This window comes from Maylandia zebra, linkage group LG14, assembly GCF_041146795.1.
Source record: "Maylandia zebra isolate NMK-2024a linkage group LG14, Mzebra_GT3a, whole genome shotgun sequence".
In the NCBI taxonomy this organism is placed as follows: Eukaryota; Metazoa; Chordata; class Actinopteri; order Cichliformes; family Cichlidae; genus Maylandia; species Maylandia zebra.
Window position 1 is genome coordinate 4,308,547 of NC_135180.1, and position 24,170 is coordinate 4,332,716.

Here is a 24,170-nt window from a genome sequence, read left to right on the forward strand (position 1 = left end):
GATGTGGGAATATTTTCTGGGCACCAGCTCAACATAATTTAAATGTCACAGCCCGCCTGTGTATTGTTGCTGATCATGTCGATCTCTTTCTGATGGCTGCTTCCTGCAGGATAATGGATCATGTCACAAAGATTAAATCATCTGAGTACAGCACTATGTTTAGGATACCAGTTTGAGATTATCTGTGACTATGTGTCACTTGTTATTTTTGTGTTTTAATGTTGTGCACCATGTAATGCTGGCATGACTGAATTTCTGTTGTGCTTGCATAGGATTAATAATGGTCTTGAATCTTGAATATATACATTATCTTCAAACTGCAGGCCATATAATGACATATCTCTGTATCAGTGTCTCATGACACTGATTTCAATTTACTAAAGCCTTATAGCACTCTCTGGTGGCCATGATGGAAGGTTACTATGTGGTTCCAGTTCCAGTACCTGTAAAGTCAGATTGTTGACAAAGAGACAAGATTATATTTATTCTTACATAAATTAACTCCAAAGCCCAAACTGTTGTGCTCATTGCAATCATTTATTTATTTTTATGCAGCACTTACATCACACATCAGCTTGTAATAAAAGAAATATTAAAGTTGAAAATATAAGTAAAAGCGATCTAATAACTGTCGGTGGAAACTCACATTATCAGGCTATATTCAAACTCCCACCAAAAGTCTGCACTCCCAACAACATCAGAGTCTTAATGACGTGGCATCATGTGGATCAATGCAATATCTAATGTTTTGACAGCCCTCAAAGCAGTGGGTTAGCCCACAAAGTGGCTTTAAAAAGCAGCCTGGTGGCTTGCATAAATACCATGACCTGGTATGTTGACAGATTTCTTTGTCCTTATTCATTAAAATATCAAGATGACAACAACAAAGCTTCATAATAAGACACCACCAACCTGTTGCTTACTGCGGTTATGTCGGTCTTATATGTACTCTATAGCTGGAATAAAGAAACTAACAGAGGCTCAGTATAGACCTTGCAGTGTTGGAAAAGTAACTGAAATAAGTTGGATATGGCTCAGGGAAACTGTCGAGCACAGTATTGAAAAATGGCAGCTTGCCAACAAACATCATAGAGATAAACATTAACATAAGCAGCAGTTCTTTTAGACAGAAAAGACCACCCTACATTTTCATGTGAAATGCAGTAAAGAATATTATAGAGATTGGCTAGTAATGATCTAAGTGCAGAATGATAAGAAATAAAATATAAAAATTACAGTATGGGAAGAAAATCAACTACTCAGGCACCACCTGAGTTTAGTGGTGCAGCGGTTATTCATCCATTGTGGGTTAATTTGTGATTCGAAATTACCTATGGATGTGTTTGTCTAGCTTTCTGTGTCACCAGACCAATGACTGTAAAAGCTTCTGAACTCAACTAAGAAAATGATTGAACATGGGTCAAGTTTACAATACTGGTGACAAATCCAACTTCCAACTAGACAGTGTTACATTTGCTTAAAATGTTTACTCTTTTTTTGCCTTCATTGGACAGAATGTATGTGTGTAAATTAGGCGTCCCTGATAACCAATAATGGTTGTTTCTTTCAAGAGTGACCATGTTTCAGAAATATAGAGCATACAATATTATAGAATCAGGCGATTATAAAATGAATGCAGAGATGTTGATTATACTTTGTACATTATATAATCAAACTAAGCAGTTAGCACAAACTTCCAATTAATGGGTAATTACTGTGGCTATAGTTAGGGAAATGCTGCAAAATGCTGCCAACAGCAACAGGGTCCTGCATCTCTACACAATCACAGAGGTCAGGCTGATGTCACCGTCAATCTCCAGGGAGGTAACGGCATGCAGGGGGTTGAAACGATACTTGTAAGTATGGGTCTGCATCCCATTGGCCACAATTCGGAAGGAGTGAGCTTCACAACTTATAGTCAACTAAAAAGAAATAAAAGATCATTTTGTTAGTGAAATCAGTTTGTTTACAGTGAAACGTGCTAAAGATAGCACACTTAACATGAGACACAATAGAAACATAAGTTATATGGTACTCCGAGGTCAGATCACCTATAATTCTCCTTTATTTTATGTGAAGTCATGACTGAAAAGCAGTGTACCACAAAGCAATGTGACTTCTACTGAAACTTGTACAGTGTGTATGTTCAGTCGTACCGTGAAAGGCTGACCCCGGTGGAAAGGCATGGCACCACCACGCTCCTCGGAGCCCCACTGATCCCACTGCTTGGTATTTCGCACCACGACATTCTCATTGAAACGTGGGTTGTAATGCAGAGCGATGCCAGACTGGTGGCTAAGATTCACAGTGAACCTGTGACGAAACACAAAATAACGCAATACCAGTGACTAATTAATCAATCATTTCTTTTGTAATTTAAGTCTCTAATTATACAGACAGGACAGTTTGGTTACCAATTGGCTGGCAAAAAAAAAATTCTTATGTTTTTTTAAGTTTGTTTTTTCCTGGTAACAAGATTCAATTCAAGAGCAATGTTATGTTACTGTAGCTTTGGCAGATAATTTACATTTCAAACTGTTTTAGATGAAACATTTCAATGTGTATTTGATCACCTACAACCACAATTCTGGCTTCTGTACATTGGCTGTGTCCCTGTGTGGCACACAGATTACAATCAGTCTATTACAGATACTCCTGATGTCCACTCATTATGTGTATACACCTGTCCACAGAATCAATGTGTTCTATCCCAGCCTCTCTTCTACTGTGGGCAAGACCAAAGAGCTGTCAAAGGACATCAGGAACAAAACTGTAACATGCGCAAGGCTAGAATAGTCTACAAGACCATGAAGAATAAACTTGGTGAGAAGGTGACAACTGTTGGTGCACTTATTAAAAAATGGAAGAAATATAAAATGACCATCAATGCAAAATTTTGTCTCATTGAGAAGAGTGGTGGATCAGCCCATTGCTACACAAGAGGACCTTGGTAATGATCTGAAGGTAGCTGGGAGCGCAGCCACGAAATACACTTTTGGTAACACACTACACACTACTACTACATCAGAACAGGAGCGCAGAGGATCCAGTCTCCATCGCACTGCACACTGTCCTCTCACACCTGGACAACAACAACACATACGCCAGAATGCTGTTTATAGACTTCAGTTCAGCGTTCAATAAATCCACCCCTCACAACTCATCAGGAAACTGACAGACCTGGGCATCAGTTCCCTCATCTGCAAATGGTTACTGGACTTCCTGACCAACCGCCCCCAACATGTCCGGCTGGATAACCGCTGCTCATCTACAATCATGATGAACACCGGTGTACCACAAGGCTGTGTGATGAGCCCTTTCCTCTACTCCCTCTTCACCCACGACTGCAGACCTGCTGATGGTTCCAACACCATCATTAAGTTTGCAGATGACACCACGGCGATTGGCCTCATCAGTGACAACGATGAGGCCGCCTACAGGGAGGAGGTGGATCGTCTGGCTGAGTGGTGCGACAGAAACAACCTGCTGCTTAACACCGAGAAGACCAAGGAGCTCATCGTGGACTACAGGAGGAATGCTGACCCACATCCACCCATCCACATTAAGGGGACGGCTGTGGAGCGTGTGAGCAGCTTCAAGTTCCTGGGAGTCCACATCTCCGAGGATCTCATCTGGACGACCAACTGCTCCAAGCTGGTCAAGAACGCTCACCAGCGCCTCTTCTTCTTGAGGACTCTGAGGAAGAACCACCTGTCCTCAGACATCCTGGTGAACTTCTATCGCTGCACCATCGAGAGCATCCTGACCAACCGTATAACAGTCTGGTACGGGAACTGCTCTACCTCGGACTGGAAGGCGTTGCAGAGGGTCGTGAAAACTTCCCAGCGCATCGCTGGAGCACCACTTCCTGGCATATGTATTGGACCGTCTTTAACTTGCCTGTGAACATTTTATTAATTCAAAGAAGGATTGGAAGAAAGTGCTGTGGTCAGATGAAACCAAATTTGAGCTCTCTGGCATCAACTCGACCCACAATGCTTGGAGGAAGAGCAATGCTGACCCAAAGAACAGCATCCACAGTCAAGCATCGAGCCAATGGACAGGCCACATACTGCAAGATCTTGAATGAGAACCTCCTTCCTTCAGCCAAATGGGTTGTGAATGGGTCTTCTGGCATGGCCAACACAATGACCAAAACATACACCAAGGCAACAAAGGATGTTTCGTCATGTTAGTGGTCTAGCCAGTCACCAGACCTCCATCCTATAGAAAATGGTAAATGGACTGATTCTTATATAGCGCTTTTCTACTCTCCCAGAGTACTCAAAGCGCTCTATACAACATGTCTCATTCATCCAATCACACCCACTCAAGCAAGCACCTCTAAACTCAAGTGCAACTAATAAGCATTCACACACTCATCTGTGTGTGAATGCTTATTAGTTGCACTTGAGTTTAGACACATCAGAGGGCAATTTGGGGTTAGTATCTTGCCCAAGGACATTTGGCATACAGACTGTCCTCCAGTCTGTATGCCAAATGTCCTTCCAATCAGTAGCTGATCTGCTCTACCACCTGAGCCACACCCACCCCTATAAAATCTGTGCACAATAATGAAGGCAAGTGGCACCCAAAAACCTAAAGGATAGTGAAAGGTTTTGTACATAGGAGTGGGTCAAAATCTGTGCTTTGTGTGTGCGCAAACCTGGTAACCAACTATAAGAAATATCTTACCACTATGCCTGCCAACAAGGGTTTCTCGACCAAGTACTAAGTCATGTCTTGCCTGGGGATAAAACTGATTTACTCAATGACATGCAAATGAACTTCTAACATTTATGTAATATGTTTTTTTCCCATATTTTTTGTTGATATTGTGCTCTTCTCCATTAAAATGAAGCCACCATAATTCATTTCTTTGGAAGGGATCAAATAATTATCTCCCTCACTGTATAGTTTAATTCTTAATTGTTTCACTTCACTACATAGTTATGATGTTTGCTGTTAAATTGATATATGCTAGTTTCAAAGTAAATAAAGCAACATCTGATCATGAAGTCTGACCTTGTGGCACTTGGGTATACAGTTCCCTGGATGGTGATGGTCCTGCCAGGTCTTAGTCCACCACTGATGGCAGACCTGTATGGAACCACCTGCACACAAGAAATATATATTATTTCAACAGAAAAACTGCAACTCTGACTACAGGTAGGTAAGATTTACCTTCTTAACATCCATCAGTTCACTAGTGACATCTTTAGGGTTAAAGGTAGGGTTAGGGACAATGTTTTAGCCACAAATAAATGAGCACATTTTTAGAAGCCAGAACGTTACCTTTCACAAAAGTCTCGTGCATCCATTTTAATACTACTACAAAGAAAATTCACAAAAAAAGAACAATATAGCATCTTTAGCAACACTAAAGAGTAAAACAGGGTGATTAAGCATTAGGTCTCTCTCTTGTAAGTCCCTGTCATTTAATTAATGATTTTTTATTAAATGATTTAATAATTGATCAACATATTTATTTATTTTGCCTTTCAGAAACCAGGTTGCAGCAGTTTGAATATGTTAAATTGAATAAATCAACACAGAGTCATACTAATTGTCAGCACATTTGAAGCAAAGGCAGAGGAGGAAGAGTAGCAGCAATCTTCCACTGCAGCTTATTAACCAACCATAGACAATACAGATTTTTAATTCATTTGAAATCCTAACTCTTAGCTTTGTACACCCGAACTGGAAAACGCGAAAACCTGTTTTATTTGTTGCTATCTAGACACCACCTGGTTCTTACTTGATTTTCTATCTGATTTCTAAGACTTTTTCTCTCATTTACTATAGACAGTGGGTGATTTTACTATCCTTGTTGGGAAAATCACCCACTGTCAGCCTCAACACTGATTCTATTACATTTAACAGTATTCACTGAAAAAATTATTTTGTCTGATAATTTCTTAATGACATTTAAATTTACAATAATGGATTACACACAGCATCCATACATCCATTTCCAAAGAGGCCCAGACCTCCCTCTGTCTATCCTCCTCCTCCATCTTATCTGGGGGAACACTCAGGCCAGCTGAGCAATATAATCTCTCCAGCATGTCCTGAGTCCTTAGGCCTCCTTCCGTGGGACACCTCACCCAGGAGCTGTCCAGGAGGCATCAAATTCAGATGCCCACCTCATTTGGTGCCTTTTGAAGTAGAAGACTTGCAGCTCTACTCTGAGCCCCTCTTGAATGGCTGTAGCTCAGGTGGTAGAGCAGTTCATCTACTAATTGGAATGGAAGGTTGGTGGTTTGATTCCTGGCTTCCCCTAGTCTCCATGCCAAATATCCTTGGGCAAGATACTAACCCCAAATTGCATACTCCATCGGAGTATGAATGTGTGTGAATGTTAGCTATAAAGCACTAACGAAAGATGTGAATGGGTGAATGCACAAGTTGTGTAAAGCGCTTTGAGTGCTCAGATGAGTAGAAAAGCGCTGTATAAGAACCAGTCCATTTACCATCTCATGATGATGAGGTGCAGGTATGTTATTCGACAAGTGTATTTGTGCTTGCCTCACCATGAAGGCCTGGTACAGCATTCACATCTGTATAGGAATTTCTTTTACTTATGTATTAATCACATTATTTTATTGTATAATGCCTTGGTGCCACTGGACTTTAACATGTCTGACACTCATACAGTAAGACAAATGGTGGGGGTGTAGTAAGGAAGTTGGGGGAAGCAGAGCACAGGAAGAGTCTTTTGTCTTTTCAAGGACTCTGGGAGGTAGCAAGGGAGTGTGAACCTGCCTTTTGTTCCTGAAGAAGGTATTTAACTGAGAGCCATGCTGGGCTCAGGGAGACTCTGCTGACCGTCTGTCCCGCGGTCATGTAGGCTCTCCACAAGCTTGGTTTTCTGTTCTTTGTGTGTTTGGATTAAAGAACGTTAGCTACCGCTCACTGCTCGTCTGCAGGCTTTATTTAAATGGAAAACTTCCACAACACATCACTGCAGACACCACCCCAATCTGTATGTCAGTCTTTTGCTCCTCTCTTCCCTCACTCGTAAGTAAGACCCTAATATGCTTAAACTCCTCCAATTGGGGCAGAAACTTGTCCCTGGCTCTGAGTGAGTGTTCCACCCTTTTCCATGGCCTCAGATTTGGAGATGCTAATTCTAACTTCTGCTGCTTCACATTCTGCTGAGAACCATTCCAGTGCGACCTGGAGGGCACCACCTTTGAAGCCAACAGAACCACATCATCTGCAAAAAGCAGAGATGAGATTCTGAGGCCATCAAAGTAGAATTAGTTGTTTGACTACCTCAGTAACCTCTCCCCCAGTGATGGGTTAGTCCCCCTCCTTGTCCCCAAACTGCTTTCTCTACAGAAGCCATGTCAGTGGGATTAAAAAGTATTACTTACACCGCCCAACACTGCTCAACTATATCCTTAGCTAAAGTCAACAAGCAGCACCCCCACCTCTAATGTACACTATGTAAGTAAAATACTGCTGTTACAAACTAGAACCTGACCACGATACTCACTGGTGTTACAGGAGGAAATCCAGGCTGTGCTGGGAATCCGGGCTGTGCTGGGAATCCGGGCTGGGGTTGAAAGCCTAATTGTGGAGCAAACGCAGGCTGAGCAGGAAAAGCTGACTGTGCAGGAAATAAAATACAAAAAGAAACCACTTTGTTATCACTGTTCTATCATATTCTTGATTATTTATCAGGTTTAAGATTATTCAAACATGAGCACAAATACACAACCAACTATGCTGCTATATTACTTTTCAAATAAACAGCCAATAAATTGTGTAAACTTCCTCACCACAGGGTTCTGAAAAGCAATGGAAGAAATTTCCACTTTTCCACCCACTGAGATGGTGTCAACCTGGTGAAATGGCAGGCGATGTCTGTACTCCATAAAGTAGCAGCCATTGATGCTGAGCTGGTAATAGTACATATGGAATTAAATTTGTGTCTTATTGTCCAAACAGTAAAAACTATTTTTGCACAACAATAGATTTTAGAGAAAGAATCACAAGAAGAGTATTTTAAGAAATTCTAGTTTTTTAAATAAAACTTTCAATACAATAAATAGATTTTTATGATATGAATGATCTGCTCTACACTTAAATAAACACACAAATACAGTAAAATGAAATGTCAACTGAGTAGATCATATTAAAATGTTTAGGAGCTGACCTGGTAGAAGTCCCGGGTGACAGCAATGACAAGAGTGAAAGAGGACCCAGCAGGAAATGGGGAATTGTACTTCCTCTCTTCAGTGCCCCAGCTCCCATTCTGGAAAGTGTTGGTCACCACATAATGCTGACTTTCATAGCGTGGGTTAATGTGGATAGCAATGTTCGCACCAGCCATGGAACCACACTGTAGATTCACATGGAACCTGTGAGTAAGAAAGTGAATAAGAAGGAATATATGGGTGTATCATGTGATTATATTCACAGACAACTAATGAGTATAAGTTGTAATTTTTAAGTTTTTGGAGTTTTTAAATGACTGTGCTGAGTAAAGAACTAAAAATTAACAAAAATATTCCTTACAGTGGGGCAATGATCTACAGACATTCATTTCTTTGTAAGTTACAAAGAAATGAACAGTCTGTACTTTTTATTTTACTGGAGAGAAAGAGAATAAGATCTTAAGATGCAGGAAAAAAAACATAATACATTAATATGACCTAGTAAACCTTTTCTGCTTTTCTGTTCATCCAAACATGGCAGGTTAAGGTAATGCTAAAGAACCTAATTTTATTTTCATGTGAGCACAGCACTTTCTCCTGTGCCTTGTCAGATGTTGACTGGCCTTTCAACGGGGGGTCACCCAAGCCCCTGCATTGTGAGGTCTGTGGACAACAGCACAGTGGTCAGGCTAACCGCAGGGGGATAACAACACTTTCTCTTATTCAGAATCATGTATAATGATAGGTTGGTGACACATGTTTTTATCTTCCACATTCCTGCAGTCCCACACAAGGTCAAGGTGTGTGTAAAGTTTGACCTGACACACTGGTATGTTGTTTACGTTTGAGGAGCATTTAGTGCAACAGCACATATGTAACATTTATTTGGCACCCACTCCACCAGCTTTCCAGCTAGTCCCCCTTCTGTTGACTCACACTTCGCTATATATCAGGGAGAAACCTCATTAGTTGATTCTGTGCACCTGTTTGCCAACCTCCCTGCACTGCCCCTTGAGCTCACTGCACCACCCCTCCCCTGCAGCTGAGCCAGGGACCTCGCCTGCCACGGTCTGCCAAGGTCGAAGCTGGGTCATGTTCACCCACACAAAATTCAGACATTAGAAGAGTCTTTTTTTTTTTTTTTTTAAACAGAGAGCCGACCCAGACTTCCTGTTTTGGGGTTCTGGACCCTGCATATCAGATCCATGCCTTTTTTTAAAAAAAACAAAAAAAACACCTTGGCTCATGTGATGAGACACATGATTAATAGTGACCTCTTAAGTGGCTGTCCCTTAACACAGATGTGCAGCGGTCTGTATGGGCTATCAACTTTCAATGAAACAAACATATCTTTTCTCACACAGTAACTTCTTACTGTATTTACTTTTGTTGCTCCTGCCCCAGACACATCTGCCCATTGAGTGGACTGAACACTCTCACGTGGTTTTGGTGACTTAATTACTTCTGATTGGATCTTGTCAGTCCAGAACATTTTCATCTCATTTTTATTTATAGATGAAAGTGTTAATGTCCCCCTGCATTCGTTTTTATTTAGTTTCGTCTTGTTTTGTGCAAAAAAAAAAAAAAGTTGACGAAAGCTTTGAAGAAAATTATTGGTTAACAAATAAAACACTTCTGCTGATAAATAAAGGAACAAGCAGACAGACCTGTCAGCCCCAGGTACGACACGTCCACTGACAGTGATAGACTTCCCCTCCTGCAGACCACCTTGGATTGACCCAGTGAATGGGATTATCTAGAAAGAACATGGATAAACATCTAATTACTGGCTTTATATTTTGACTGCAAAATCTAATATGCTACAAAAATTAAATACATGAAGTTAGAATGCCACATAAACCAAAGAAACAGTGTCATTTTGTTACTGATCATTCTTTCTTTTCTTTCTAATGGATATATATCTACATATTTTGTAGCTACTTTGTTTCCTGAAGGTGCTCTTTGTATCACTTTCTTAACTTTTTAATATGTGTGTCTCTTTCTTCATGAATGTCTGTTTTTATGTTGGCAGCAGTTTAATAGAAGAAGAAAAGGCTGGCAAAATTGACATGAAAACTCACATCTAAGTTGGAAAAACACATATTTGTGAACTTCAATTTGTTCAGTTTTGAGAATATTTTGGTACACAAAGTTGCACAGTTGTTGATATCATACAAAGAAGAACACAAATTATTTGCTTCATTCTAAGGTTTTTTTATGGTGCAGATATATTTATTTCACAAATTCCAACTGGGCGATGGCTGTTTCTCGACTGGCGCTAGACTTCAGTGTACCATCAGAAGAGCTGAGATTGCGGGTTCCAATATACTCTGCATTGACTGATGCCCCCAGAACTCCAAACCAATGGAACGGGATATATGACTAAGTAACTTGTAAATGGTGAAAACATAATACCAACAACAAGTTGCTAAATGGTCGGACTATAGGCTTTATAAATATATATACATATCAGCATACACACACAGGAGGAAGTGATTGAAAAACATGAATTAGGCTAAACTCATTGGGGTGGGGAAAAGCAATAACACTCTATTTGAGCACTCAGTTATTCCTTATTACAAACTTCAGTCACACACACGCGCGCCAACAGGAAGCCTCCTCAACCTAAACATGGCAGACTTTAACCTAAAAATGCAGCCTGGTCCCAGTGTAAGGACCTCCAGGACCTCCACAGCAGCCAGCAGTTGGCACTCACATTAAAATAAATAAATAATACATTTAAAAAATGTAGAGTCTAGAAAAGAAAGTGTTTTATCGTCTCTCCCTGGAAAAAAGATTTTCACCCCAACGACACCTTTACATAGATATACAAAGGACAACAATAATACATGTTATCAGCAGCATAATTATTATTATTAGTGTTATTATTATATATCTGGTCCCAATAAAAGTCCTGCTACTCATGATGTACTTAGAACCAAAGAAGGGGGAAAGGCCTCAAAAATGCAAAAGGATGTTGCTGCTGTAAACCACTTCCTGCTAAACTGTCATGCATGAATTGCAGCTTCACTATTATAATCTGATCTTATAGGAAGTGGAATATAGAAATAATGAATACCATTTTACACAAGAACATCAGAGAATAGCTGTGACTTTAATTATTGATCTTCTATTATTGATAGACTTTTACACACTATCTTTAGTTTAAGTTGTGTGACACCAGTTTTAAAGCCTGCAGTTAGTCTTAACCGCACTGTTTATTGCACTTGGTTTGTTTGTGCGTCGCAGATGTTTAAGCAAATGTATTTACTTCTGGGCCACTAAACATGTCCAAATATGAATTCTGTTCTGGCTCGATATTTTACACGCTATATCCGTATCGGAATAACGCAAGTTGTTCGGGTTGTTTTCGAACTTTCTTTTTGTTCATATTCTGCGCATCTGTTTCCCACCTAACCGCTGCACTGGAGCCAAAACTCGAGACGCCTCACGGACTCAAGCATCTGCATGTGTCTTTTCTTCCCTGAAAACCTCGAGGCCAAAGTTCACTTCAGTGTTTTTTGTTTTTTTTTGTTTTTTTTTTTCCTTTTATTAGTAATATAAACATACAAACAAAATGCACCATATATTACAGATTCAGAGAATAAACATTTCTTACATATTAGCAACTTCACTTCAGTGTTTAGATTCAGGAAGCAGCAGTGTACACTTCCTCATTCACGCTGCTCGCAAGTGAACATTTTGGAAAGATCGGAAAGTTTTACAAAACAAAACTTTTATGATGGGCAAAAAACCCAAAACGTTTTACTCTCATGCGTATAACCAAGCCGACCAGCGAGGTCTAAAACTCGCACTGCCTGTTTGTGTTCGCTGCGTTCACCGGGCCTTGCGTAACGGACTAACGGAGCAGCCGTGAGAGAGGAGTATTCTTGCCGTCCGTGAAAGAGCGAAAAGTCTTAAGATGAACATATTTTATTCTCTTACCGGGTTGTAAAAAGGTGACTGCTGATAAAAAGCCATATCCCTGAACGGAAAGACGGAAGATTGTTGAGCTGTAGAGTGCTCTGAATTTCGCGAGTTAGCCCACCTTTAGGTTTCGTTTTTCCTATAATAGGCGGTATTTAAAGGTTTTTTGCAAGCTGCTTATTTGCTTATCCTGCCAGAGTCCCCCACCACCCCGCCCCTCTCCGTTTCCCTCAGCATTGACATCTGGCTAACTGTAGACTATCAGACCTCAAACAAGACTCTACAACACACACATTCATACAGACAGCAGACAGACAAATTTTCAATAAAAAATAATTTCACTACACTGTAACTCCTGCAGCAACTTAAAGTTTAATGGCAGGTGCTTGCTTCGGCAAGCGCGTACGCTAAATTGGATACGATACAGAGAAGATTAGCATGGCCCCTGCGCAAGGATGACACGCAAATTCGTGAAGCGTTCCAAAGCTTTAACTTAATATGGAAAGAAAATAATGGCTCTGTATTATCACTGTGGGAAAAATGATTTGGACTAGCACACACTTTTGTGCAATGATGCTTTCTTTACCACCACAGGTGTCAGGGCTCTGTGTGCGGGCAGGCGGAGAGGAGGATCCAAACGCAGGACTCAGACACTAACTTGAAACTCAAAGACCTCAGCTTTATTGCTGGTACGAAAGCAAAACATGAAGTGAACATGGACTATGGAGAACAGAAACACACAGGCATAATCTGATGATACGACGTGACACCGAGCATGGGAAAACACAGGGCTTAAATACACAGGGTAGTAATGAGGGAATGGGCAACAGAAGGGAGACACAGCTGGGGGAGATCAGGGCTAAAGAGACGGGGGAGCTAAGCTGCACACACCAACATAAGACAAAGACTTTCACAATAAGACAGGAAACAAGAAGTACTAAACCAGATGCAGACATGACACTGAGAGACAGACTAGACACTGAACAGAAACTGCAACACACATGAGAACCCAAAACCTAAGAACTGATCCCTCACCAAGAATAACAGAAACAGATCTATAATGATAATAATAAACAAAGCACCAGAACATCAGAAAACAATCCATAATGCAAAAATAAACCAAAACATAATAAACTCAAAATACTGGGTCCAACGGACCCAGAACCGTGACAGAACCCCCCCTCCAAGGGCTGGCTCCCGACAGCCCCAAACGAAAAAGCACAAAGCACCAGGCCAGGGTGGGCGGAGGGGGCCCAGGGGCCCGTTCTTCGTATCTCGCTAAGTAGGTTAGCTGGATTAGATTGTTGACGATTTCGCGTGATCTTGGATCGTTCGGTTCCCCGAAGCTCATCCGGGACTTGCTGCCATAGCAACAGAGCCATAAGCGTAAACCTGCTGGGGAGCAGGTTCGCTTTATGTAAACAGGATTAGATCGCGGCCACGCAGGTATGTCCGCTTCATTTATACGAAAGCAACAGCGATATTCCACCACTGTTTCACCATAAATAAATAACATCAATGTAACTAAAGATAATGCAGCACCTGATCCATTTATTGATGTCACACAGATACATACAGGTCATTTCCTAAAAAAGGGAAATGTACTATTAACATTCTATTACATGTATGTGATTATTTCAGATGTAATTCATATTTCAGAGTAGTAATTGCAAATTACTTCGTGTAATCAAGATGGGAGACCACGGCTATAAAAGCGAAGGTGGATTTGGGAAGTCTGTCGCAGCCATGTCCTGTCCGTATACGCGAGCAACCCATTGCGGAAGGTGCAAGATTGATAAGGAGAGTCCTCAGAATTCAGCGTATATTGCGGGACAGACAGGATCCTTTAGCTCAGCGCGACAGTGTGCTCATTGAGAGATATCGATTTTCCCGTGAGGGTATTATTCACTTAACCAACTTGTTGACGAGGGGGTGCAGGACCACCACCTGTCTTTTTTTGCTCTGCCCTTTTCTTGGTTGCTGTTATGAACAAACAAACAGATTCTTTCAGGGTCTCTGTCCAAGAGACTAAAAGCAATATAAGTGATAAATATTACCATTCTGTAGGATATTCTTATATTTCACTTTTACTTGTTCCCATGTTCTAGTGGGTCCTGTTGTGGCTCTAATGTGTAAGGGGATATAATATAACATAATATAATATAATGTAATATAATATTGGTTAATATAGTGTAATATAATAAATCTACCCTACCGCCTACTGGTGTTGGCCAGAGGGGCCGATGGCGCGATATGGCAGCCTCGCTTCTGTCAGTCTGCCCCAGGGCAGCTGTGGCTACAACCGTAGCTGCCTCCACCAGTGTGTGAATGTGAGAGTGACTGAATAGTGGCATTGTAAAGCGCTTTGGGTGCCTTGAAAAGCGCTATATAAATCCACTCCATTATTATTGTTATTATTAAATTACTTACGAGTTTGATTTGTCAGCAACTTTCTGCCAGCCCTCTCTCCTTGCTTTTGCAGCCTTTGCAGTGTTCCCTTGCGTTTTAATTAAACTCTGAAACTCCTGAAATCCCTCACTCAAGAGTTCTTGCTCTGCTGCCGAAAAATACCGAGCGCTCTCCTTCGACATTTTCGCCGACCAATCAGAGGGTTGCCGATCAATGTTTCTACTATCGATGCGTAGCCCCTTTTACGACACCCAGTGATCTCACATTACTTCATCCAGCTGTACTAATCATCAACAGCAGGTGTGTTCGGAGAACCGGATTAGCGAGCTCACGGTTAGCGCGATGATTTGGTCTTGGATGTGTCATTTGATCTTGGGTGTAGTAAGCGACGTACGAAGAACGGGCCCCAGGACGGAGGGACAGAGACCAAACAAAAGACAAGAAGAACCAGAGTCCAAAAACGCAGAAAAGCACATCAAAAACAAAAGGAAACCAGAGCTCAACAAGAGCCCACGAAAGGTTCAGGGGGCCGACCGTGCACACGGCAACGGCGGCGCGGGCAAAACCAATTGGGAGCCCGACCACTTGGAAGGCAGTGGCGGCCACAGAGCAGGTCCGGAGGTCCGGTGTGGCAACGGCAGGACCAGACGAAGACGAAGGCAGAGCTGAGGCTGGACCAGATGAAGACGGAGCTGAGGCTGGACCAGGCGTGGATGAAGACACGGCTGCGGAACCTGACGGCAGCGGGACGGCTGCAGGCGGTGATGCTGCAGGCAGTGATGCGAATGCTGCAGGCGGTGATGCTGCAGGCGGTGATGCTGCAGGCGGTGATGCGAATGCTGCAGGCGGTGATGCGAATGCTGCAGACGGTGATGCTGCAGGCGGTGATGCTGCAGGCGATGATGTAGAAGTCGCGGGGGATGATTCAGCAGGTGACGGCTGAACAGACTTCCCTGGACCATCAGCAAATGTGAGGATGTTTTGGCTGGGTCCTCCAGGACCCTCAGTTAACGAGGCGTGTTGCTGGACGGGCTCCTCGGACCCTCCAGCGGAGACAGGAGGCTGAACGGGCCCCTCGGACCCTCCAGCTGACGACACTTGAGGCTGGACGGGCCCCTCGGGCCCTCCAGCTGGAGCAGATGCAGGACCAGAGGCAATTGGGACCCCTGGCTGAGGGTGAAGATGAGTGGCTGACTGAGCAGATGACAACGCTAATGATTCCTCCACTAACTGAGCTACTGACTGGGTTATGGACTGTAACAAAGCTTGCAGAAAATCTGGTTGTGGTATCGACTGAGCTATGGATAGCGGGGGTGAAGACTGAGCTATGGGTGACTGAACTTGAGATGAAAGTGATGGTGGTGGAGTTGGTGACTGGGCTACAGGCGGCTGCTGAGCAGGAAACACTGGACACTCAGCTGAAGGCGGCTGCTGATCAGCTAACTGAGCTGAAGGCGGCTGCTGATCCCGTGAGCTCCGCCAGCAGCCAGCTGTGCCAGAGTGACCGAGCCCCAGGCCGAGAGGCCAAGGGCACCCCACCCCCGAAGTGGCCTGAGTGAGCCCCAGGCTCCAGGCCCCAACAAGCAGCTGCCAGGAGTGAGCCGGTGCGTACCTGGACGTCCATCCCCGGACACAAAGAACCACCAACGCACCGATGTCTGAGGTCGTCTGCCACTGGCAGGGAAAGTGGTGGGGGGAGATAGGCCTCCATACATTAGAGGGCCTGAGATGTCCCCAGAGAGGTAGCGTCTGATACCCAACCTGACATATAGACACAGACAAACAGGCACACACAGATACAGACATCCATTCCCACCCTCATGCTCTCATATGCACTTACTCAACACTCACCCAACGTGGAGACAGACATAAAGAGACACTGTACACACAATCACACTCCCCAAGCGTACTCTAAGCGCCAGGTCCAGGTACCCTTGCCCCTGGAGGGGGAAACTGCACCCAGACCCAGGTAGTGTTACCCTTTTCCCTGGGGTGGAGAGAAACAGATGGCCCTGGCTCGGCAGCAGCAGGGAGACCCCAGACCTCAATCGGACGGCCAACTCCTCCTCCTAGCCCCCCCGCTCCAATAGGCAGCAGAGAACGGGGGTGTGTGAAGACTCCAAACCTCCCTCCGCCTGCTCATATGTAGTGTTGATACATGTGTGTTCTAAGGTGCATTTAAAACCAGTTGCACAGTTGTTGATATCATACAAAGAAGAACACAAATTATTTGCTTCATTCTAAGGTTTTTTTTATGGTGCAGATATATTTATTTCACAAATTCCAACTGGGCGATGGCTGTTTCTCGACTGGCGCTAGACTTCAGTGTACCATCAGAAGAGCTGAGATTGCGGGTTCCAATATACTCTGCATTGACTGATGCCCCCAGAACTCCAAACCAATGGAACGGGATATATGACTAAGTAACTTGTAAATGGTGAAAACATAATACCAACAACAAGTTGCTAAATGGTCGGACTATAGGCTTTATAAATATATATACATATCAGCATACACACACAGGAGGAAGTGATTGAAAAACATGAATTAGGCTAAACTCATTGGGGTGGGGAAAAGCAATAACACTCTATTTGAGCACTCAGTTATTCCTTATTACAAACTTCAGTCACACACACGCGCGCCAACAGGAAGCCTCCTCAACCTAAACATGGCAGACTTTAACCTAAAAATGCAGCCTGGTCCCAGTGTAAGGACCTCCAGGACCTCCACAGCAGCCAGCAGTTGGCACTCACATTAAAATAAATAAATAATACATTTAAAAAATGTAGAGTCTAGAAAAGAAAGTGTTTTATCGTCTCTCCCTGGAAAAAAGATTTTCACCCCAACGACACCTTTACATAGATATACAAAGGACAACAATAATACATGTTATCAGCAGCATAATTATTATTATTAGTGTTATTATTATATATCTGGTCCCAATAAAAGTCCTGCTACTCATGATGTACTTAGAACCAAAGAAGGGGGAAAGGCCTCAAAAATGCAAAAGGATGTTGCTGCTGTAAACCACTTCCTGCTAAACTGTCATGCATGAATTGCAGCTTCACTATTATAATCTGATCTTATAGGAAGTGGAATATAGAAATAATGGAGCAGCCGTGAGAGCGCAGAGGAGTATTCTTGAGTCATGAGTAAATGAGTCGTATCCGTTTCCCTCAGCAATAACATCCGATTTAACTAGTGGTGTGCGATACTGCATATTTTGGTATCGATCCGATACCAAGTAAATTCGGGCCAGTATCGCCGATACCAATACCAATACGATACTGTTCAATAAATAAGGTGGATGCCTCATTGAATTGCTAAATCACAATTAATTTTCATGACCTTAAGTGTTTTTTGTGATGTTTCCTTTGGTATTATTAATTAGTTAAAACCCAGGACATAATTAGGAGAAATAATTTATTTATAATTAAATAAAAAATGTTTTATTATTGTGGTGGCTCGTGGTTTGCGATGCTGCTGCAGGTGAGATGGACTCACCTTCACTGCATCTACAATCATGCCTCACCGGCTTAAAACCTGTGCGCTGCTTGTAGTGTTGTTGTTTTTGGTGTTGATGTGTACAGCTGGCAGCAGGAGGGCTGCAGCTGTTGAATGTAGGCTACTGTTACAGCAACCGGGTGATCACTGTAAGGGTGGACAGCTCGGGGTGAGCCGGAGGCTGGCGCGCCAGCGGGACCTGCCAAGCTGGAGATGGAGGTCGAGGTGCGCAAGGTGTGCTGGGGTCCTGCCTGAGGACGGCGTGCTGTCCGCTTCAGCACGCAGGCTGCACGGTCCTGCGTGCTGGCCATCTGCCCAGCTGCCTCTGAGCCCTGGCTCACTTCCACTCCTGCTGCGCCGCCGCTGCTTGGCATATGGGTGGCCATCAGGCCACCTTCCGGGCTTCCGCTGGAGGCGCGGGCGACCGCCAGAGTGGACACTTCCCCGTCGCTGAGCCGGGGCATGGGGCACCGATGGTCCGGGCCGATTCCCTCGCCTGCTCGCGGGGTGGGGTGAAGCGGGCGATGGGGGTATGTGGCAGGGCGTGTTCTGCGATGCCGCTGCAGGTTTGGTGGTGGTGATGTGTACGGCTGCCAGCGGGAGAGCTGCAGCCATTGAATGTACTGTTACAGCAACCGTGTGATTATTGTAAGAATAAATGATGCGGCGAAGCATGAAAATGCCATCGGGTCTGCCGTGGTGGGGATCTTTTTTTTGTTGTTAATATTAAGTGCACGCAAACCAGTAAACAAATTAAAACAAATACTGTTGATAAACTATAATACAAAAATTACAATTAAAATCCTGCTGACACAGGAGCGTCGAGTCCAGCGACCTGGCTGTTTCGTCTTTGCCGAAAGCACAGCATAGCAAACAAGCAGAACTCAAAGTAAAGAATCGATCTAACCAGACTAGTATCGATCCGATACTGATCCCGATCCGCCCACCACTAGTTTCCAGGCTTTGTGTTCAGGTTTTGCTGGGAACCAGTGTTCTTGTTTTATGCTCAATTACTTTTGGTTAATAGGCTCAGACTGGTCAAATGTAGATTTGGTTAAATATGTAAACAGCACAAAATATATATTACTCTTCTTATATGTCAGTTAAGATAAGTACTTGGAATGTTAAAGGGTCCAACAATGTGGTGAAAAAAAGAGTCTATTCTAAATTCTCTGAAGAAAGATTTGATTCACATTCCTTTTTTGCAAGAAACCCCAGATGATGAACATAAAAAATACTGTAGAGAATGGGTTGGTCAAATTTTTTTTACATCCTACTCCACAAATAAAAGGGGGGTTATTACTCTTATACACAAAAATCTTCCCTTCACTGTTACAGCCACTCACAAGGACAATGAAGAAGATATATTTTGGTTAAAGGGATGTTGCATGGGGTAACTGCTCTCCAAGGTAATATATGCGCCGAATGCACAGGATGACGAGTTTTACACAATATTATTTAGTCAATTAGTGGACATGGACTGTGCTAATATAATATTAGTGGGTGACTTTAACTGTGTTTTATGCCCAAAAATGGATAAACTTCCCCCACAATTTACTTTGACAAAAAATTCCAAAGCCCTTTGGCAAATTGTAAATGAGCTTGACCTTGTGGACGTCTGGCGACACTATAATCCACTATGTAAAGAGTACACTTTCCACTCTAACCCTCACTTGTCAGCATCTTGTATAGATTATATTTTTATGTCCAAGTGTATCAGTCAGTTAGTTCAGCAGGTAAATATTGGTCATATAGGCCTCTCTGACCACACTCCTGTGGTCCTAACCATTCAACCCATGAGACATATTGAGCGCTCCATGTCTTGGAAGATGAGCACACTGTCCATTTTAGATGAGAAATGTATACATTTCATAACAATTATGTATTTTGTTTTGGACTCTTGGTGCTCCTTGTGTTTTGTTTGGTTTCGTTCCCTCCGTCCTGGTCCCCCGCCTCCCGCCCTGGGTGGGTTGTTTTCGTTTTTTCTTGTTTTTTGGTTCTCGGGTTTGGGCTGTCAGGAGCCAGCCCTTGAGGGGGGGTGATGTTATTTCACAACTTATCTTATCAAATGGCTCATCAACTGAGGATCATCAAGCTATTAACAACTATTTTAGAGAGTTTTATGCTAAATTATATTCCTCAGATTCAGCACCATCTCAAAATAAGTTTGACGCTTTTTTCCCCCAATCTGAATATTCCTATAATTGACTCTGACTCGAAAGAACAATTGGAACAAAGTCTGACACTGGAAGAAATTAAAAATGCAATAATGTCCCTTCAGAGTGGAAAAGCCCCTGGTCCGGACGGGTTGCCAACAGATTTTTATAAGAAATTTATGGACAAACTTGCCCCTCTTCTTCTCTTGGTTTACACAGAAGCAATAGAGAATAACATTCTTCCGCCTACGTTTCGGCAGGCATCTATTACACTCTTATTAAAGAAGAATAAGGACCCCCGAGATTGCTCATCCTGTAGACCAATCAGCTTAACAAACTGTGATGGCAAAGTGTTCTCAAAAGCCATTGCACTCCGACTTGAGAAAATTCTTCCTCATATTATTTCAGGGGACCAGACTGGGTTTGTCCAGGGTAGACAATCCTATTTTAACCTGAGACGATTGTTTAAACTTTATTTTATAGGTTATTCAAAGGTCACCATCCCCCCAGACTGCTCCAAAACAGACCAAAATGGTCTACGTTTTTAGTCTTTCGTTTGTGCTGATTTGTGCAGGTAAAATTATCGTTTGTGCTGCTACGGTTTCTGACATATATTGATTTTAATTCTTACGGCCTACGCTATATAACAACAATCTCTGTGACAGTGAGTTTCAGCAGCTGTGGCGTTATGCACTTTTATAGAAGACTGTCCAGTTTTTTTTAGGCTTGCTGTGTATTTATGAATGTTTTGTGTGTTTCAGTACATTTTAATAAACCCATTTCGTCAGTGGAAAGGTTGATATTTCTGTTACCAGTGCAGAAACGTACACAAGGTAGGCTAAAGTTTTTATTTTTTTCTGCAGAAAACACTGAGTTACATGTGAAGTGATTTAGTTTGTCTGTATGATTTTGTTTTTAATTATCTATGTTCATTATCAGGGGTGGTTCTATATGGCGTTATTTTTGTGCCACTATTCTGAGCGCACATACAAAAAATTTGAGCGCACATAAAAAAGAATTTCAGGTGCAAGTGTTGCTTTTTTTTTTTTAACACTTTATTTGTAGTTTTCCAATTATCATACATGGCATTCTTATTATTTTACAGATAACCTCAAAACAACAATCCCCACAGATCATAAAGACAGATAATACCAAGACAGGAAAAGGGAAACAAACAAACAAAACTGTTCTTGAATGTATGAAAATAGACAGGTTACAACTATCCATAATATGTGAGTAAATAAATGATATTCTGCCTTTTTTCATCTCATTGACCCTTAGTATAGAATCCAAACAGGAAGGAGGGGGAAAAGTAGGAAAATTAGCAACCTTTTTACGTATAAAATCTCTGATTTGCAAGTATTGCAAAAAAATGGTTATTAGTCAGACCAAATATCCTAGATAGTTGTTCAAAGCTAGCAAACGTATCATTAATATACATATCCTCAATACTGTGAATGCCCCTGTCGTACCAAATTTTGAAGCCATTGTCCATTAAGAATGGTTGAAAAAGATGGCTACGTATTATTGGAGAGTGAATAGAAATACTCTGAATACCCAGATGTTTTTTAAACTGATTTACAATGCGTAGCGATTGAGTAACAATTATGTTATCTTTAACATTATTAACTAGAGGTGGTAGGGGTGCACAGAGTAAAGCTGGGAGTGAATGTGGCCTGCTTGTGACCCTTTCAATCTGTAGCCATGCAGGGATCTGATCATTCCAGTCCTTTAGCCATAAAGAGATGGTATTGAGATTCGCCGCCCAATAATATGTGTGCAGGTTTGGCAGTGAGAGCCGACCTATATTTTTTGGTCTTTCCATAAATTATTTTCTTATACGAGACATTTTATTATTCCATATAAATGAAGAAACCATTCGATTAAATGAGGGGGGGGGGGGGGTAGAGTCCAGTCTGTCTTCCTATACTTCTGCCAATCTGGTGATTCTGCTGGCTGGGAGCCGGGAGGGAAGAGAGTTCAGCAGTCTCACAGCCTGGTGGATGAAGCTGTTGGTGAGCCTGGTAGTGCGGGAGTGGAGACTTCTGTATCTCTTTCCAGAGGGCAGGAGGCTGAACAGATAGTGCGCGGGGTGGGTTGCATCGTTGACAATTGTGATGGCTTTGCGGGTGAGGCGAGTGGTGTAAACGTCTTGCAGGGAGGGGAGTGGTACACCAACTATCCTCTCAGCTGTTCTCACAATGCGTTGTAGAGCTTTTCTGTTATAGTCAGTGCAGCTACCGCCCCACACAGTGATGCAGCTGGAGAGGATACTTTCAATAGTGCCTCTGTAGAATGTAGTCAGGATGGGTGGTGGAGCACTTGCCTGCTTGAGTTTGCGCAGGAAGTAGAGGCGCTGTTGTGCTTTCTTGGCCAGTGATGCTGTGTTGGTGGTCCAGGAGAGGTCCTCACTGATGTGCACCCCCAGGAATTTGGTGCTGCTCACCCTCTCCACCGCAGCGCCGTCGATGGTCAATGGGGGGTGACAGATGTGGCCTCTCTAGAAGTTGACAATAATCTCCTTGGTCTTACTGACATTTAGCAGGAGGTTGTTGTCTCTGCACCACGTGGTCAGGAGCTCAACCTCTTTCCTGTAGTGGGTCTCATCGCCCTTGGTGATGAGCCCCACCAGCGTTGTGTCGTCCGCAAACTTCACAAGGTGGTTGGAGCTGTAGGTTGGTGTGCAGTCATGTGTCAACAGGGTGAAGAGCAGAGGACTGAGCACACAGCCTTGTGGAGCCCCCGTGCTCAGGGTGATGCTGTTTGAGACCTTGTTGCCCACACGCACCGCTTGAGGCCTCTGGCTGAGGAAATCCAGCAGCCAGTTGCAGAGGGAGGTGCTGAGGCCCAGTCTGTCCAGTTTACAGATGAGTTGTTGTGGTATTATGGTGTTGAATGCTGAGCTAAAGTCTATGAACAGCATTCTCACATATGAGTCTTTCTTGTCCAGATGAGTTAGGGCTGGGTGGAGGGCAGAGCAGATTGCATCCTCTGTGGATCGGTTCGCTCTGTATGCGAACTGGTGTGGGTCCAGGGTGGGAGGTAGGGTGGATTTGAAGTGTGACATGACTAGTCGTTCAAAGCACTTCATAATAATGGGTGTCAGTGCCACGGGGCGGTAGTCATTGAAACAGGCTGGGGATGGTTTCTTTGGCACAGGTATGATGGTGGCAGTCTTGAAGCATGATGGAACAGTGGCTTGCCTCAGGGAGGTGTTAAAGATGTCTGTGAAGACATTCTTCAGCTCCTCTGCGCAGTCTTTCAGCACACTACCAGGGATGTTATCTGGACCCGCTGCTTTCCGGGCGTTGATGGTGATGAGTGTCCTCTTCACGCTGGCAGCAGACAGGCACAGAGGCTGGTCGTGTGGAGGTGGTGGTGTTTTCTGTGGGCGTGTGTTGTTCTGTGCTTCAAATCGTGCAAAGAAGCTGTTCAGGTTGTTGAGCAGAGTGGTGTCGCTCTCACAGCTACGCGCTACAGGCTTGTAGTCTGTAATAGCCTGGATGCCTTGCCATAGGCTTCTTGCGTCCTTGCTATCATTGAAGTGGGAGGTTATCTTGTGTGTGTAGTCCTGTTTCGCTTTCCTGATGCCACGGGACAGGTTGGCTCTCGCTGTTCTCAGGCCTATTTCATCCCCAGCTCTGAAGGCCTTGTCTCTGGCCTTCAGCAGCCTGTGGACATCTCCTGTTAGCCATGGCTTCCGGTTGGCTCGAGTTGTGATACCTTTCACTTGTGTTACATCATCAATGCATTTGGTGATGTATGAGCTCACCGTGTCTGTGTACTCCTCGATGTCTATGATGTTATTGTAGGTGGCTGCTTCCTTGAATATGTCCCAATCAGTTGACCCAAAGCAGTCTTGAAGAGCAGAGGTGGCCTCCTGTGGCCACACTCTTATCTCTTTCATAACAGGTTTGATGACCTTCACTCTCTGTCTGTATGCTGGCATTAGCATAACAGTGAGGTGATCAGAGGTGCCGATGTGGGGGAGGGGGATGGCTTTGTATGC

The 24,170-nt window shown here is 43.3% G+C and overlaps 1 protein-coding gene and 1 non-coding gene across 2 annotated transcripts; one reads left to right on the forward strand and one right to left on the reverse strand.

The window, feature by feature from the left end:
* Positions 1-516: 516 nt before the first annotated feature.
* On the reverse strand, positions 517-12,265 carry LOC101473802 (galectin-9). The gene is made up of 8 exons (XM_004572779.5): positions 12,111-12,265; positions 9,833-9,921; positions 8,165-8,369; positions 7,788-7,907; positions 7,502-7,615; positions 5,026-5,114; positions 2,157-2,313; positions 517-1,922 (listed from the first exon to the last, which is right to left on the reverse strand). Exons 1-8 carry the CDS (start codon positions 12,144-12,146, stop codon positions 1,776-1,778), a joined length of 957 nt encoding a protein of 318 aa, XP_004572836.1. The 5' UTR covers positions 12,147-12,265; the 3' UTR covers positions 517-1,775.
* A 211-nt stretch (positions 12,266-12,476) lies between these two features.
* On the forward strand, positions 12,477-12,582 carry LOC111501204 (U6 spliceosomal RNA). Its single transcript, XR_002721425.1, has one exon. It is a non-coding gene; the product is annotated as a U6 spliceosomal RNA (small nuclear RNA).
* Positions 12,583-24,170: the final 11,588 nt, after the last annotated feature.